The 14983-nt window shown below is 47.6% G+C and overlaps 1 protein-coding gene across 5 annotated transcripts in view; it reads left to right on the top strand.

Annotated features, from left to right (window-relative positions):
* Positions 1-9634: 9634 nt before the first annotated feature.
* Positions 9635-14983, top strand: part of ap2a1 (adaptor related protein complex 2 subunit alpha 1) — a 75202-nt gene continuing 69853 nt past the window's right edge. For all 5 annotated transcript variants that reach the window (XR_011587888.1, XM_070861835.1, XM_070861837.1 and 2 more), the window contains exon 1: positions 9635-9797. Coding sequence is in view for 4 of the 5 variants with exons in the window: in XM_070861835.1 (XP_070717936.1) it covers positions 9731-9797 (67 nt within the window). In the remaining variant the exon portion in view is untranslated. The remainder of the gene's footprint in view (positions 9798-14983) is intronic.

Here is a 14983-nt window from a genome sequence, read left to right as displayed (position 1 = left end):
TGACTAACTGCAAAGGCAAAAAGGTGGGTTATAGGCTTATTTGTGTAAATTCTCATCTTAAAGTGTGCGAATGTGTCGGTGGTAATTATTCATGCACAGTGACAAACTGTAATATTTTGCGCTGCAGTGTGACTGACCCCTGGTGGTATTTATTGAAATGACAATGAGAGAGCTGTTTAATCACAAAAAGACTTAAAAATAACTTTTATATATATAGCGCCTTTAACACAGTAAAACATCCCAAGGCGCTTCACAACTATTTTACAGCACGTTAGATATTGACCATTGAGGGAAAGAGAGAAAAAGCAGGAGAAGGAAGTGTAAAATGAAGTTAAAGGCTCGGGTCCAAGGCGGCAGCCAAAACACGCACGCAGATAGACACGGGCAAGAAAACTAAAAAAATTTAAAATTACATTGTAAATAATACAATAAGTAGTATACAATAGTAAAATCAGTATAATAAAGATTAATTATAATTAAATAAAATTAAATATAAAGCATAATTATAAATTAAGTTAAAATGAGAAAATCAGCAATTGAATCAAATTAAATCAGTTATTAGTGGGAACTAGTGCTCTCCACTCTCCCGTCTTGCGACAGTTGGAACTAGTGCTCTCCACTCTCCCGTCCTTATATATATCAGTAATTAACTTTTAGCATTGTTGTTGCCAATTTCAGTGTATCTAAGGGTTAAGTCATGGCAGGAGAGCTCGGACACGTGTTATGCTCCTCCTGTACTATGTGGGAAGTCAGGAACACTTCCGGTGTCCCTGACGACTACGTGTGCGGGAAGTGTATCCGCCTCCAGCTCCTGACGGACCACGTTGCGGAGCTGGAGCTGCGGGTGGGTTCACTCTGGAACATCCACGATGCTGAGAATGATGTGAATAGCACATTGAGTGAGTTGGTCTTACCACAGGTAAAGGGTCCACAGCCAGATAGGGAATGGAAAACCAACAGGAAGAGCAGTGCAGGGAAGGTAATGCAGGGGTCCTCTGCAGTCATCCCCCTGCAAAACAGATACACTGCTTTGAGTACTGTTGAGGGGGATGACTCGTCAGGGGAGGGCAGCAGCAGCCAAGTTCATGGCACCGTGGCTGGCTCTGCTGCACAGGAGGGCAGGAAAAAGAGTGGGAGAGTGATAGTGATAGGGGATTCAATTGTAAGGGGAATGGATAGGTGTTTCTGCGGCCGCAAACGAGACTCCAGGATGGTATGTTGCCTCCCTGGTGCAAGGGTCAAGGATGTCTCGGAGCGGGTGCAGGACATTCTGAAAAGGGAGGGTGAACAGCCAGTTGTCGTGATGCATATAGGTACCAACGACATAGGTAAAAAACGGGATGAGGTCTTACGAGACGAATTTATGGAGCTAGGAGTTAAATTAAAAAGTAGGACCTCAAAAGTAGTAATCTCAGGATTGCTACCAGTGCTAGTCAGAGTAGGAATTGCAGGATAGCGCAGATGAATACGTGGCTTGAGAAATGGTGCAGAAGGGAGGATTCAAATTCCTGGGACATTGGAACCGGTTCTGGGGGAGGTGGGACCAGTACAATCCGGACGGTCTGCACCTGGGCAGGACCGGAACCAATGTCCTAGGGGGAGTGTTTGCTAGTGCTGTTGGGAGGAGTTAAACTAATATGGCAGGAGGATGGGAACCTATGCAGGGAGACAGAGGGAAATAGAAGAGGGGCAGAAGCAAAAGATAGAAAGGAGAATAGTAAAAGTGGAGGGCAGAGAAACCCAAGGCAAAAAGCAATACGGGCCACATTACAGCAAGATTCAAAAGGGGCAAAGTGTGTTAAAAAGACAAGCCTGAAGGTTCTGTGCCTCAATGCGAGGAGTATTCGGAATAAGGTGGATGAATTAACTGCGCAGATAGCAGTTAACGGATACGATGTGATTGGCATCATGGAGACATAGCTCCAGGGTGACCAAGGTTGGGAACTCAACATCCAAGGGTATTCAGCATTTAGGAAGGATAGGCAGAAAGGAAAGGAGGCGGGGTGGCATTGCTGGTTAAAGAGGAAATTAATGCAAGTGTAAGGAAGGACATTAGCCTGGATGATGTGGAATCGGTATGGGTGGAGCTGCAAAGGGCATAAAATGCTAGTGGGAGTTGTGTATAGACCACCAAATAGTAGTAGTGAGGTTGGGGACAGCATCAAACAAGAAATAAGGGATGTGTGCAATAAAGGTACAGCAGTAATCATGGGCGACTTTAATCTACATATAGATTGGGCTAACCTAACTGGTAGCAATGCGGTGGAGGAGGATTTCCTGGAGTGTATTAGGGATGGTTTTCTAGACCAATCTGTCGAGGAACCAACCAGGGAGCTGGCCATCCTAGACTGGGTGATGTGTAATGAGAAGGGACTAATTAGCAATCTTGTTGTGCGAGGCCCTTTGGGGAAAAGTGACCATAATATGGTAGAATTCCTTATTAAGATGGAGAGTGACAAAGTTAATTCGGAAACTAGGGTCCTGAACTTAAGGAAAGGTAACTTCGACGGTATGAGATGTGAATTGGCTAGAATAGACTGGCAGAGGATACTTAAAGGGTTGATGGTGGATAAGCAATGGCAAACATTTAAAGATCACATGGATGAACTTCAGCAATTGTACATCCCTGTCTGGAGTAAAAATAAAACTGGGAAGGTGGCTCAACCATGGCTGACAAGGGAAATTAAGGATAGTGTTAAATCCAAGGAAGAGGCATATAAATTGGCTAGAAAAAGGAACAAACCTGAGGACTGGGAGAAATTTAGAATTCAACAGAGGAGGACTAAGGGTTTAATTAAGAAGGGGAAAATAGAGTATGAGAGGAAGCTTGCAGGGAACATAAAAACTGACTGCAAAAGCTTCTATAAATATGTGAAGAGAAAAAGATTAGTAAAGACAAACGTAGGTCCCTTGCAGTCGGATTCAGGTGAATTTATAATGGGGAACAAAGAAATGGCAGTCAAATTGAACCAATACTTTGGTTCTGTCTTCACAAAGGAAGATACAAATAACCTTCCGAATGTACTAGGGGATAGTGGGTCTAATGAGAATGAAGAACTGAAAGATATCCTTATTAGGCGGGAAATTGTGTTAGGGAAATTGATGGAATTAAAGGCCAATAAATCCACGGATCCTGATAGTCTGCATCCCAGAGTACATAAGGAAGTGGCCCTAGAAATAGTGGATGCATTGGTGATTATTTTCCAACAGTCTATCAACTCTGGATCAGTTCCTATGGACTAATGTAACTAATGTAACTAATGAGGGTAGCTAATGTAACGGCACTTTTTAAAAAAGGAGGGAGAGAGAAAGCGGGTAATTATAGACCGGTTAGCCTGACATCAGTAGTGGGAAAAATGTTGGAATCAATTATTAAGGATTAAATCGCAGCCCATTTAGAAAGCAGTGACAGGATCGGACTGAGTCAGCATGGATTTATGAAAGGGAAATCATGCTTAACGAATCTTCTGGAATTCTTTGAGGATGTAACTAATAGAGTGGACAAGGGAGAACCAGTGGATGTGGTGTATTTGGACTTTCAAAAGGCTTTTGACAAGGTCCCGCATAAGAGATTGGTGTAGAAAATCAAAGCACATGGTATTGGGGTAATGTACTGACGTGGATAGAGAACTGGTTGGCAGACAGCAAGCAGAGAGTCGGGATAAATGGGTCCTTTTCAGAATGGCAGGCAGTGACTAGTGGAGTGCCGCAGGGCTCAGTGCTGGGACCCCAGCTCTTTACAATATACATTAATGATTTGGATGAAGGAATAGAGTGTAATATCTCCAAGTTTGCGGATGACACTAAACTGGGTGGCGGTGTGAGCTGTGAGGAGGACGCTAAGAGGCTGCAGGGTGACTTGGACAGGTTAGGTGAGTGGGCAAATGCATGGCAGATGCAGTATAATGTGGATAAATGTGAGGTTATCCATTTTGGGGGCAAAAACACGAAGGCAGAATATTATCTGAATGGCGGCAGACTAGAAAAAGGGGAGGTGCAACGAGACTTGGGTGTCATGGTTCATCAGTCACTGAAAGTTGGCATGCAGGTACAGCAGGCGGTAAAGAAGGCAAATGGTATGTTGGCCTTCATAGCTAGGGGATTTGAATATAGGAGCAGGGAGGTCTTACTGCAGTTGTACAGGGCCTTAGTGAGGCCTCACCTGGAATATTGTGTTCAGTTTTGGTCTCCTAGTCTTAGGAAGGACATTCTTGCTATTGAGGGAGTGCAGCAAAGGTTCACCAGACTGATTCCAGGGATGGCTGGACTGTCATATGAGGAGAGACTGGATCAACTGGGCCTTTATTCACTGGAGTTTAGAAGGATGAGAGGGGATCTCATACAAACATGTAAGATTCTGACGGGACTGGACAGGTTAGATGCGGGAAGAATGTTCTCGATATTGGGGAAGTCCAGAACCAGGGGACATAGTCTTAGGATAAGGGGTAGGCCATTTAGGACTGAGATGAGGAGATATTTCTTCACTCAGAGAGTTGTTGACCCGTGGAATTCCCTGTTGCAGAGAGTTGTTGATGCCAGTTCATTGGATATATTCAAGAGGGAGTTAGATATGGCCCTTACAGTTAAAGGGATCAAGGGGTATGGAGAGAAAGCAGGAAAGGGGTACTGAAGGAATGATCAGCTATGATCTTATTGAATGGCAGTGCAGGCTCGAAGGGCCGAATGGCCTACTCCTGAACCTATTTTCTATGTTTCTATGTTTAAGATTCATTCCCTGTCCAGTGATTCAATTAATCTGGAATAACCAATCACTGACCTCCATCCTTGTTTCTCATTTTGTCCTCTTCATAGGACCTGTAATAGCTCCAGGTTCGAGCTGCCTCCATTGTCAGGGAGACGCTGATGTTTAAATCTCCCTCCAGCTGCTCCAGGCTTTCGCTGCCTCCGTTGTCAGGGAGACGCTGATGTGTATATCGCGCTTTTCATGACCACTGGACGGTTGGAAGCGCTTTACAGCCAATGAAGTACTTTTTGAAGTGTAGTCACTGAGCAAGCTGCCACACACAGCAATGTGATAATGACCAGATAATCTGTTTTGGTTATGTCGATTGAGGGATAAATATTGGCCAGGACACCGGGGAGATCGCCCCTGCTCTTCTTCGAAATGGGATCCTTTACCTCCACTTGAGAGAGCAGACGGGTCCTTGATTTAACGTCTTATCCGATGGACGGCACCTCCGACAATGCGGCACTCTCTCAGCATGCACTGGGAGTATCAGCCTATATTTTTCGTGCTCAAGTCCTTGGAGTGGGACTTGAACCACAAACTTCTGACTCAGAGGTGAGAGTGCTGAGTCACTGGCCAAAATACAGAATTCACGGAACAGCAACAGGCCATTTGGCCCAACTGGTCCATGCCGGTTATTTATGCTCCACATGAACCTCCTCCCACCCTCTTCATCTCACTTCATCAACATATCCTATTCCTTTCTCCCTCATGTGCTTTTCTAGCTTCCCCATTACAACCGTGACTAAAGTTCAAAAGCACTTCATTGGCCGTAAAGCCCTTTGGGATGTCCAGTGGATGTGAAACATGGGCAGTCCCTCGGAATCGAGGAAGACATGCTTCCACTCCTCAAGTGAATTCTTTGGTGGCTGCACAGTCCAACACAAGAGCCACAGACCCTGTCACAGGTGGGACAGACATTCATTGGGGGAAGGGTGTGTGTCGCACTGATTTGCCGCACGCTCCTTCCGCTGTCTGCGCTTGACCTCTTCACGCTCGCAGTGTTGAGACTCGAAGAGTTCAACGCCCTCCCGTATGCACTTTCTCCACCTAGGGCGGTCTTCGGCCAGGGTCTCCCAGGCGTCAGTGGTGATGCACTTCATCAGGGAGGCTTTGAGGGTGTCCTTGTAATGTTTCCGCTGCCCACCTTTGGCTCGTTTCCCAAGAGAAGGAGCTCCGCATAAAGCATTTGCATAGGGAGTCTCGTGTCTAGCATGCGAACTATGTGGCCTGCCCAGTGAAGCTGATCGAGTGTGGTCAGTGCTTCAATGCTGGGGATGTTAGCCTGGGCAAGGACGCTGATGTTGGCTGCGCCTGTCCTCCCAGGAGATTTGCAGGATCTTGCGGAGACATCGTTGGTGATATATCTCCAGCGACTTGATGTGTCTTCTGTAAGACGTCCATGCCTCTGATCCATACAGGAGGGCGGGTATTACTACAGCCCTGTAGACCATGAGCTTGGTGGTAGGTTTGAGGGCCTGGTCTTCGAACACACTTCTCCTCAGGCCGTCAAAGGCTGCACTGGCGTACTGGAGGCGATGTTGAATCTCCACATCAATGTCTGCCTTTGTTGACAAGAAGCTAATGAGGTATGGGAAATGGTCCACATTGTCTAGGGCCGCGCCGTGAATCTTGATGACGGGAAGGCGCTATATAAATGCACGGCTTACTTTTTTTAAATTCTGTGTAACTGTGCCCCTGTTGAGATCAATTCATAGTTCTCATTGCACCAATCAAGGGCTGAGGTTGCATCATTGATTAATTGGGAATAATATTGACATTTTAATGATCGGCAGCCTCTTCAGTTTGAAGCGATTTCCTTCTGACCAATGACTGCCTCTGTACTGTCATTGGACAATCTGGGAGCGGGATCTAGCACTCCCTGGTTTGATTGACCAGAAATAGCAGCGAACCCGGAGACTGGGAGAAATTTAGAACTCAGCAGAGGAGGACAAAGGGTTTGATTAGGGCAGGGAAAATGGAGTACGAGAAGAAGCTTGCAGGGAACATTAAGACGGACTGCAAAAGTTTCTATAGATATGTAAAGAGAAAAAGGTTAGTAAAGACAAACGTAGGTCCCCTGCAGTCAGAATCAGGGGAAGTCATAACGGGGAACAAGGAAATGGCGGACCAATTGAACAAGTACTTTGGTTCGGTGTTCACTGAGGAGGACACAAACAACCTTCCGGATATAAAAGGGGTCGGAGGGTCTAGTAAGGAGGAGGAACTGAGGGAAATCCTTATTAGTCAGGAAATTGTGTTGGGGAAATTGATGGGATTGAAGGCCGATAAATCCCCAGGGCCTAATGGACTGCATCCCAGAGTACTTAAGGAGGTAGCCTTGGAAATAGTGGATGCATTGACAGTCATTTTCCAACATTCCATTGACTCTGGATCAGTTCCTATGGAGTGGAGGGTAGCCAATGTAACCCTACTTTTTAAAAAAAGGAGGGAGAGAGAAAACAGGGAATTATAGACCGGTCAGCCTGACATCGGTAGTGGGTAAAATGATGGAATCAATTATTAAGGATGTCATAGCAGTGCATTTGGAAAGAGGTGATATGATAGGTCTAAGTCAGCATAGATTTGTGAAAGGGAAATCATGCTTGACAAATCTTCTGGAATTTTTTGAGGATGTTTCCAGTAGAGTGGACAAGGGAGAACCAGTTGATGTGGTATATTTGGACTTTCAGAAGGCTTTCGACAAGGTCCCACACAAGAGATTAATGTGCAAAGTTAAAGCACATGGGATTGGGGTTAGTGTGCTGACATGGATTGAGAACTGGTTGTCAGACAGGAAGCAAAGAGTAGGAGTAAATGGGGACTTTTCAGAATGGCAGGCAGTGACTAGTGGGGTACCGCAAGGTTCTGTGCTGGGGCCCCAGCTGTTTACACTGTACATTAATGATTTAGACGAGGGGATTAAATGTAGTATCTCCAAATTTGCGGATGACACTAAGTTGGGTGGCAGTGTGAGCTGCGAGGAGGATGCTATGAGGCTGCAGTGCGACTTGGATAGGTTAGGTGAGTGGGCAAATGCATGGCAGATGAAGTATAATGTGGATAAATGTGAGGTTATCCACTTTGGTGGTAAAAACAGAGAGACAGACTATTATCTGAATGGTGACAGATTAGGAAAAGGGAAGGTGCAACGAGACCTGGGTGTCATGGTACATCAGTCATTGAAGGTTGGCATGCAGGTACAGCAGGCGGTTAAGAAAGCAAATGGCATGTTGGCCTTCATAGCGAGGGGATTTGAGTATAGGGGCAGGGAGGTGTTGCTACAGTTGTACAGGGCCTTGGTGAGGCCACACCTGAAGTATTGTGTACAGTTTTGGTCTCCTAACTTGAGGAAGGACATTCTTGCTATTGAGGGAGTGCAGCGAAGATTCACCAGACTGATTCCCGGGATGGCAGGACTGACCTATCAAGAAAGACTGGATCAACTGGGCTTGTATTCACTGGAGTTCAGAAGAATGAGAGGGGACCTCATAGAAACGTTTAAAATTCTGACGGGGTTAGACAGGTTAGATGCAGGAAGAATGTTCCCAATGTTGGGGAAGTCCAGAACCAGGGGACACAGTCTAAGGATAAGGGGTAAGCCATTTAGGACCGAGATGAGGAGAAACTTCTTCACCCAGAGAGTGGTGAACCTGTGGAATTCTCTACCACAGGAAGTAGTTGAGGCCAATTCACTAAATATATTCAAAAAGGAGTTAGATGAAGTCCTTACTACTCGGGGGATCAAGGGGTATGGCGAGAAAGCAGGAATGGGGTACTGAAGTTGCATGTTCAGCCATGAACTCATTGAATGGTGGTGCAGGCTAGAAGGGCCGAATGGCCTACTCCTGCACCTATTTTCTATGTTTCTATGTTCTGACCAATGACAATCTCAATGCTGTCCTTGGAAATCGGGGACGGATCTAGCACTCCCGGGTTTGATTGACAAGTTTTCTAACCAATGACGGCCTCAGGACTGTCCTTGGACAATCGGAGGCGGGACTTTCCATACCTTGCATTGATTGACATGTGTTCTGACCAATCAACAAGCAGTGTGATGACGAATCAGCGCTGGGCGGAGGCGGTTTCTCGGCTGGCCGAGCGATTTGTCGACCAATCAAGTATTTCGATTCGGTTGTAACAGCGAGATGGGAAACCATTATTCGCCGCGACCGTCTAAAGCTGAGAAGATGTTTACTATATTTTTGCTGAAATCAGCCATTCGGTCGGTGACACGGTGGCGAAGCCGGTTCCTCCCCGCCGTCTCATCGGCCTCAGCCTGACAACCGCACATCGCGCAAATGGTTAGCGTTCTAGCCAATCAGAGCACCCGTCGCATTGACTGACAAGGGTGTAGTCCAATCACTGCGCGGAAGGTCAGTTGGTTCCGCCTACCGATCATCCCGCACCGCCCTCTTCGGTCAATCGCTCCAGCAGCTGCCTCTGACCGACGTGGCCGGCGGACCAATAAGCGACGAGAGCATTCTGATTGACATTGCCTTTTGACCAATGGGATTCGGAGGGCGGGCTTGACGACGCGGCGCCGCGGGCAGCTCCCGCCCATCTTCCGCCCACTCGCTGACTGACACGAAGCGGACCCAATAACATCGGCGGCCAATGACGAGTGACAAGCGCACCGACCAATCAGCTGCGAGACACAGGCGTGTCAGCCAATCGGCTGCGGAGGAGGGAGGTTGGGCGCGAAATGGACACCGCCCAAGTCCGCGGCCTGCCGATCCCCAGTGGGGGTGGGGGGAGGAGTTTGACGGACAACCCCGGCGACCAATCACCCGGCGGGGATGTGTGATGGACAGGAGGCCGGACCAACCAGGTGCGGAAGAGGGGTGGGCGGGAAGGGAACGGACACCGCCCCGTCCCGGCCTGCTGATCCAGGCGCCTCAGTGACAGGCAGTCAGACTGAGGCCTGGTGTGTGTGAGGGGGGGAAATCGCTTCATCCTGCCGCTCGCTTGAGACCCGAGAAGATGCCGGCGGTGTCGAAAGGAGATGGGATGCGGGGGCTGGCGGTGTTTATCTCGGACATTAGAAACTGTGAGTGTGTGTGTGTGTGGGGAGCTGCAGATATATTTTATTATTTGTTGAAGGAAGGAGGGGCACAAAAACACTCAAAAGGAGCCCTTCAGCTCATTTATAATTCATTTAACCCTCTATTTAAAAAAAAATACATATTTTTACCTTTTTTTATTAAAAAATCGATTCATTTAAATGCATCTTTGGGGTCTTGAGGGGGCGGGGGGCGCGTTGGGGCACGGTTGCCATGACAGTGCCGCGGAACGCCGCCGTCCCCGGCCGCGCTCCCGAACGGTCTGTCCGTCTCCGATCCGAGCGGGCGACCCTTTTATTTTTAGTTGCCTTTGGCGGTGGCGGTGTAGCGCCGGGCAGCTGCCATTTTGTGTGCCCGCTGCCCCCCCCGCGCGCCCCCCAAGCCTGGCGGACCCCTGCATTCCCCCCCTGTGCCCGCCGCGGACCTGGCGTGGGAGAGGAAGGCTGCACGACCGGTTCTGCTCAGGACGGATGGATGGGAGGGAGTGGGAGTGCCTGGTGTGGGCAGAGCACTCCATTTTATGAAAAGGAGAGAGAGAGACGGGGGAAGAGTGGAGAGAAAATTGCTGGTAAAAGCAGCAATTTTTATCCTCCTACCCCTCTCTTTTTCCCTCTCCCCCTTCTTACGATCATTTTGCCACCAGGAACAAGCACAATCTAATCCTTGCATTTGTTCCTTGCATCCCTGACCCAAGCTGATCCAGCATATTTAACTGGGACTGGAAGGTGGAGACGGGGAGGGGGGGAAAGCAGACAAATTGAATTCAGCAATGACCCTCTGCGTGCTGTACATGAGATTGCTGTTAATTTATTAGGAATAAGAGGGTGTGATAAAGGTGGATTGATGTAGGGAGACTGTCTGTAACTGCATGGGTTTTAGTCCCCTTGTGGAATAGTACGAAATGGATGGGATAAATTGTTCGGGTTGATGCAGTGCAGTGATTGGCACAACAGTAAGACAAAATGGGTAAGGGTGTCGGGTGCACTTATCACACAATCTGCGGTTAATGCACCGAAAACCACTGCAATGCTCCCCAGTTGCACTATTTCCTCGTTTCTCAATCGCCTCGATTTAGTATTGAACCTTGACCAACAACATCGGGGTCACAAGTACAGCACTGCTCCTAGACTGCGAGTAAACGGTAACGACTGCACGCTTCACCAGGACTGTGCTAATCTTTGATGATCCAGTTTTTGCAATGGAGTGGATTGTGAAGGACCAGCAACACTTGCTGTTGGTCTGCCTAGTGCATTATCGCCAGTATGCATGATACCGTTTGCCCCCCCTTTTTTTGTGCTGCTAAGTATTTCCAGGTTAATCCCCAAGGGTAGCAGGACATGTAGATCAGGTATACGGGATACTTGCCTTTATTAACCGTGGCATAGAATACAAGAGCAGGGAGATCATGCTTGAACTGTATCATCATAGGCAGTCCCTCGGCATCGAGGAAGACTTGCTTCCACTCTTAAAATGGGTCCTTAGGTGGCTGAACAGTCCAATATGAGAGCCACAGTCCCTGTCACAGGTGGGACAGATAGTCGTTGAGGGAAAGGGTGGGTGGGACTGGTTTACCGCACACTCTTTCCGCTGCCTGCGCTTGATTTCTGCATGCTCTCGATGATGAGACTCGAGGTGCTCAACGCCCTCCCGGATGCACTTCCTCCACTTAGGGCGAAGTTTAGCCAGGGACTCCCAGGTGTCAGTGGGGATGTTGCACTTTTTCAGGGAGGCTTTGAAGGTGTCTCTGTAATGTTTCCTCTGCCCACCTTGGGCTTGTTTGCCGTGAAGGAGTTCCGAGTTGATCGCTTGCTTTGGGTGTCTGGCATGCGAACGATGTGGCCTGCCCAGCGGAGCTGATCAAGTGTGGTCAGTGCCTCAATGCTGGGGATGTTGGCCTGGTTGAGGACGCTAATGTTGGTGTGTCTGTCCTCCCAGGGGATTTGTAGAATCTTGTAGAGGCATCGTTGGTAGTATTTGACCACAGCCAGAGTACTACATGCAGTTCCGGTCACCACATTGCAGGAAAGATGTGATTGCACGAGCGAGGGCACAGAGGAGATTTACGAGGATGTTGCCTGGACTGGAGACTTTTAGCTCTGAGGAAAGATTGGATAGGCTGGGTTTATTTTCTTTGGAACAGAGGAGGCTGAAGGGAGACCTAATTGAGGAGTATAAAATTATGAGAGGCCTAGATAGAGTGGATGGGAAGGACCTGTTCCCCTTAGCAGAGGGGTCAACAACCAGGGGGCATAGATTTAAAGTAATGGTAGAAGGTTAGAGGGGATTTGAGGGGACATTTTTTCACCCAGAGGGTGGTGGGAGTCTGGAACTTACTGCCTGAAAGGGTGGTAGAGGCAGAAACCCTCACCACATTTAAAAAGTACTTGGATGTGCACTTGAAGTGCTACAGTCCGAGAGCTGGAAAGTGGGATTAGACTGGATAGCTCTTTGTGGGCCAGCGCGGACACAATGGCCGATATGGCCTCCTTCCGTGCTGTAAATTTCTTTGAACAGGAACAGCTTTGGTCAGAGGTGAACATGAAACACTCTCCAAACCCGGACCAAACATTGTGGCTCAATCCCAATCTCGCAAGAGTAGCCAAAATTGGACGAGTGATACTTGGACATCCACTGTCTGCTTTACTGTTTTCATTCAGCAAAATTGCTAAATTGAGGTCCTTTGGAACATGCTTGATCAGAACTGCGATGTGTTTTTTTTAAATGGTCATTAGGTTTAAAAGGCTGTACAGATCTACTGCTTGTCTGTATTTCACCAGCCTTCTGGTATCTCCCTTGAGTGAATATTCTGCATATGAAAACCTATATGGGTACTCGTCACTGTAGACACCATTGCCTTTGAGCTGGATGATCTGTTCTGATGCCTGCATATGTGCCTTTTCCATTGGGAGTAGTGATCAGGCCTCGGAGCCGACCAGATGGTTTATTTCTCCTCCTGTTCCCAAGCCCTAGCTCACCACAAGCCCAGAGATCAAATGTGGCATTAGAACTTCCCCTTCCTCGACCAGGAGCACAGAGTCCAGTTGTAGTGTCATCGGAACAGGAAGATGCCATTCAACACCCCTCGAACCTCTTCCGCCATTCAATGATATCATGGCTGATCTGTGACCTAACTCCATATACCCGCCTTTGCCCCATATCCCTTCATACTTTTGGTTAACAAGAATCTGTCGATCTCAGATATAAAATTAACAATTGATCTACCATCAATTGCCATTTGCAGAAGAGAGTACCAAACTTCTACCACCCTTTGTGTGTAGAAATGTTTCCTAATTTCAATCCTGAAAAGCCTTGCTCTAATTTTTAGACCATGCCCCCTAGTCCTAGACTCCCCAACCAGCCGAAGTAGTTTCTCTCTCTCAGTTCCCGTTAATATCTTGAAAACATCGATCAAGTCACCCCTTAACCATCTAAATTCCAGGGAATACAACCTTATCTCTCCTCATAATTTAACCCTTGGAATCCAGGTATCGTTCTGGTAAACCTACACTGCACTCCCTCCAATATATTCTTCCAAATGTGTGTTGCCCAGAACACAGTACTCCAGCTATGGTCTAACCAGGGCTTTGTACAGCTGTTGTGTAACTTCTGACCCAGCTATGTTCTGTCTGAATTCATCCACCTTGTCACAGAATGGGGGTCGAATGTGGGATCTTCTGCTCTGTACATCTACATGCTGCACTAAATAGTGCCTTCACCTGTTAGGCCACTGGCAGTACTGAGGCACAGAATTTAGCTCCCTTCCCTCCACCTCCAGCTCCCACTTCGAAAGTGCTGATAGCTCTTCTCGCTGTTTCTGATTGAGCATCAGAATAGTTTTTAAATAAGAACATAAGAAATAGGAGCAGGAGTCGGCCATTTGGACCCTCGAGTCTGCTCCGCCATTCAATAAGATCATGGCTGATCTGATCTCTGCCTCAACTCCACTTCCCAGCCCACTCCCCATAACCCTTGACTCCCCTATCATTCAAAAATCTGTCTATCTCCACCTTAAATATATTCAATGACCCAGCTTCCACAGCTCTCTGGAGTAGAGAATTCCAAAGAGTCACAACTTTGAGAGAAGAAATTCCTCATTTCCGTTTTAAATGGGCGACCCCTTATTCTGAAACTATGCCCCCTAGTTCTAGATTCCCCCACGAGGGGAAACATCTTCTCTGCATCTACCCTGTCAAGCCCCCTCAGAGTCTTGTATGTTTCAATAAGACTCTCAGAAGACACTTCTCAGTCTTCTAAACTCCAATGAATACAGGCTCAACCGTTCTTCATAAGACGAATTCCTTCATCTAAGGAATCAATCTCGTGAATCATCACTGAACTGCCTCCAATGCAATTGAACATCAGAATAGTTTTTAAAGATAAAGTGGATAAATATTGGAGAGCGTAATGTATGCCCCTGTGAGTATGCTCACAGGCTGGTAGAGCTGTTGAGTTGAGAGTACTTAGCCAGTCACGAGATGTTCAAGACTCAATAAAACCCCAGCCAGTTGGGTTCGGGGGATCCACGATGGGGCAGGTGGTTGTGAGTCTGGTGGATGAACTGGTAATGTGTAGTGTGATTGTTAAACCGTTTGCTGATAAACCAACTAGTTCTTAATAGCAATGTGTTGCGATGAATTCTTAAGCAAGGAACCCATGAAGCAAAGACGTTACTGGGGTTAGGGAGAATCTAAACGGGTAGGGAAAAGGGCAGGGACGAGGACTAAATGGATATCTGATCAAGAGAGCCAGTGCAAAGGAAGATGGGCCAAATGACCTCATCCTGTGGTGTGCAATTCTCTGCTTCTTTTGCCAGCCTCCCCTTTCCAGATGGTCCATCTGCAGTCAGAAACCAGCAGCAGACAATCCTATGATGTCGGTGCAGCCAGTCTGCACAGCAGCCTGTCTGCACAGCAGCCTCTCAGAATTGCCATGCCAGCTGCAGGAGTTTTGCATTGATGTAAAGCAAGGCCCCCCCACCCCCCGCCTCCCCCTCGCCTCGGGGGAGAAAGTCAAATCTTTGATCAAAACCGTAATTACAGACCGTAGCTCGCAGGCTGCATCCATTGTCAAGACCTCAACACCATATCAGGCCGGCCTAGTTATTTCGGGCCCTGTTATTAAGCTGGTGGGAGTTCGTTTTGTACAGTTGTGAGCACTGGCAGAACAGCAGTGT

The sequence above is a fragment of the Pristiophorus japonicus genome, chromosome 19, assembly GCF_044704955.1.
Source record: "Pristiophorus japonicus isolate sPriJap1 chromosome 19, sPriJap1.hap1, whole genome shotgun sequence".
Taxonomy (NCBI): domain Eukaryota; kingdom Metazoa; phylum Chordata; class Chondrichthyes; family Pristiophoridae; genus Pristiophorus; species Pristiophorus japonicus.
The sequence above is the reverse complement of the archived record's forward strand: the minus strand, read 5'-3'. Positions and strand labels throughout refer to the sequence as shown.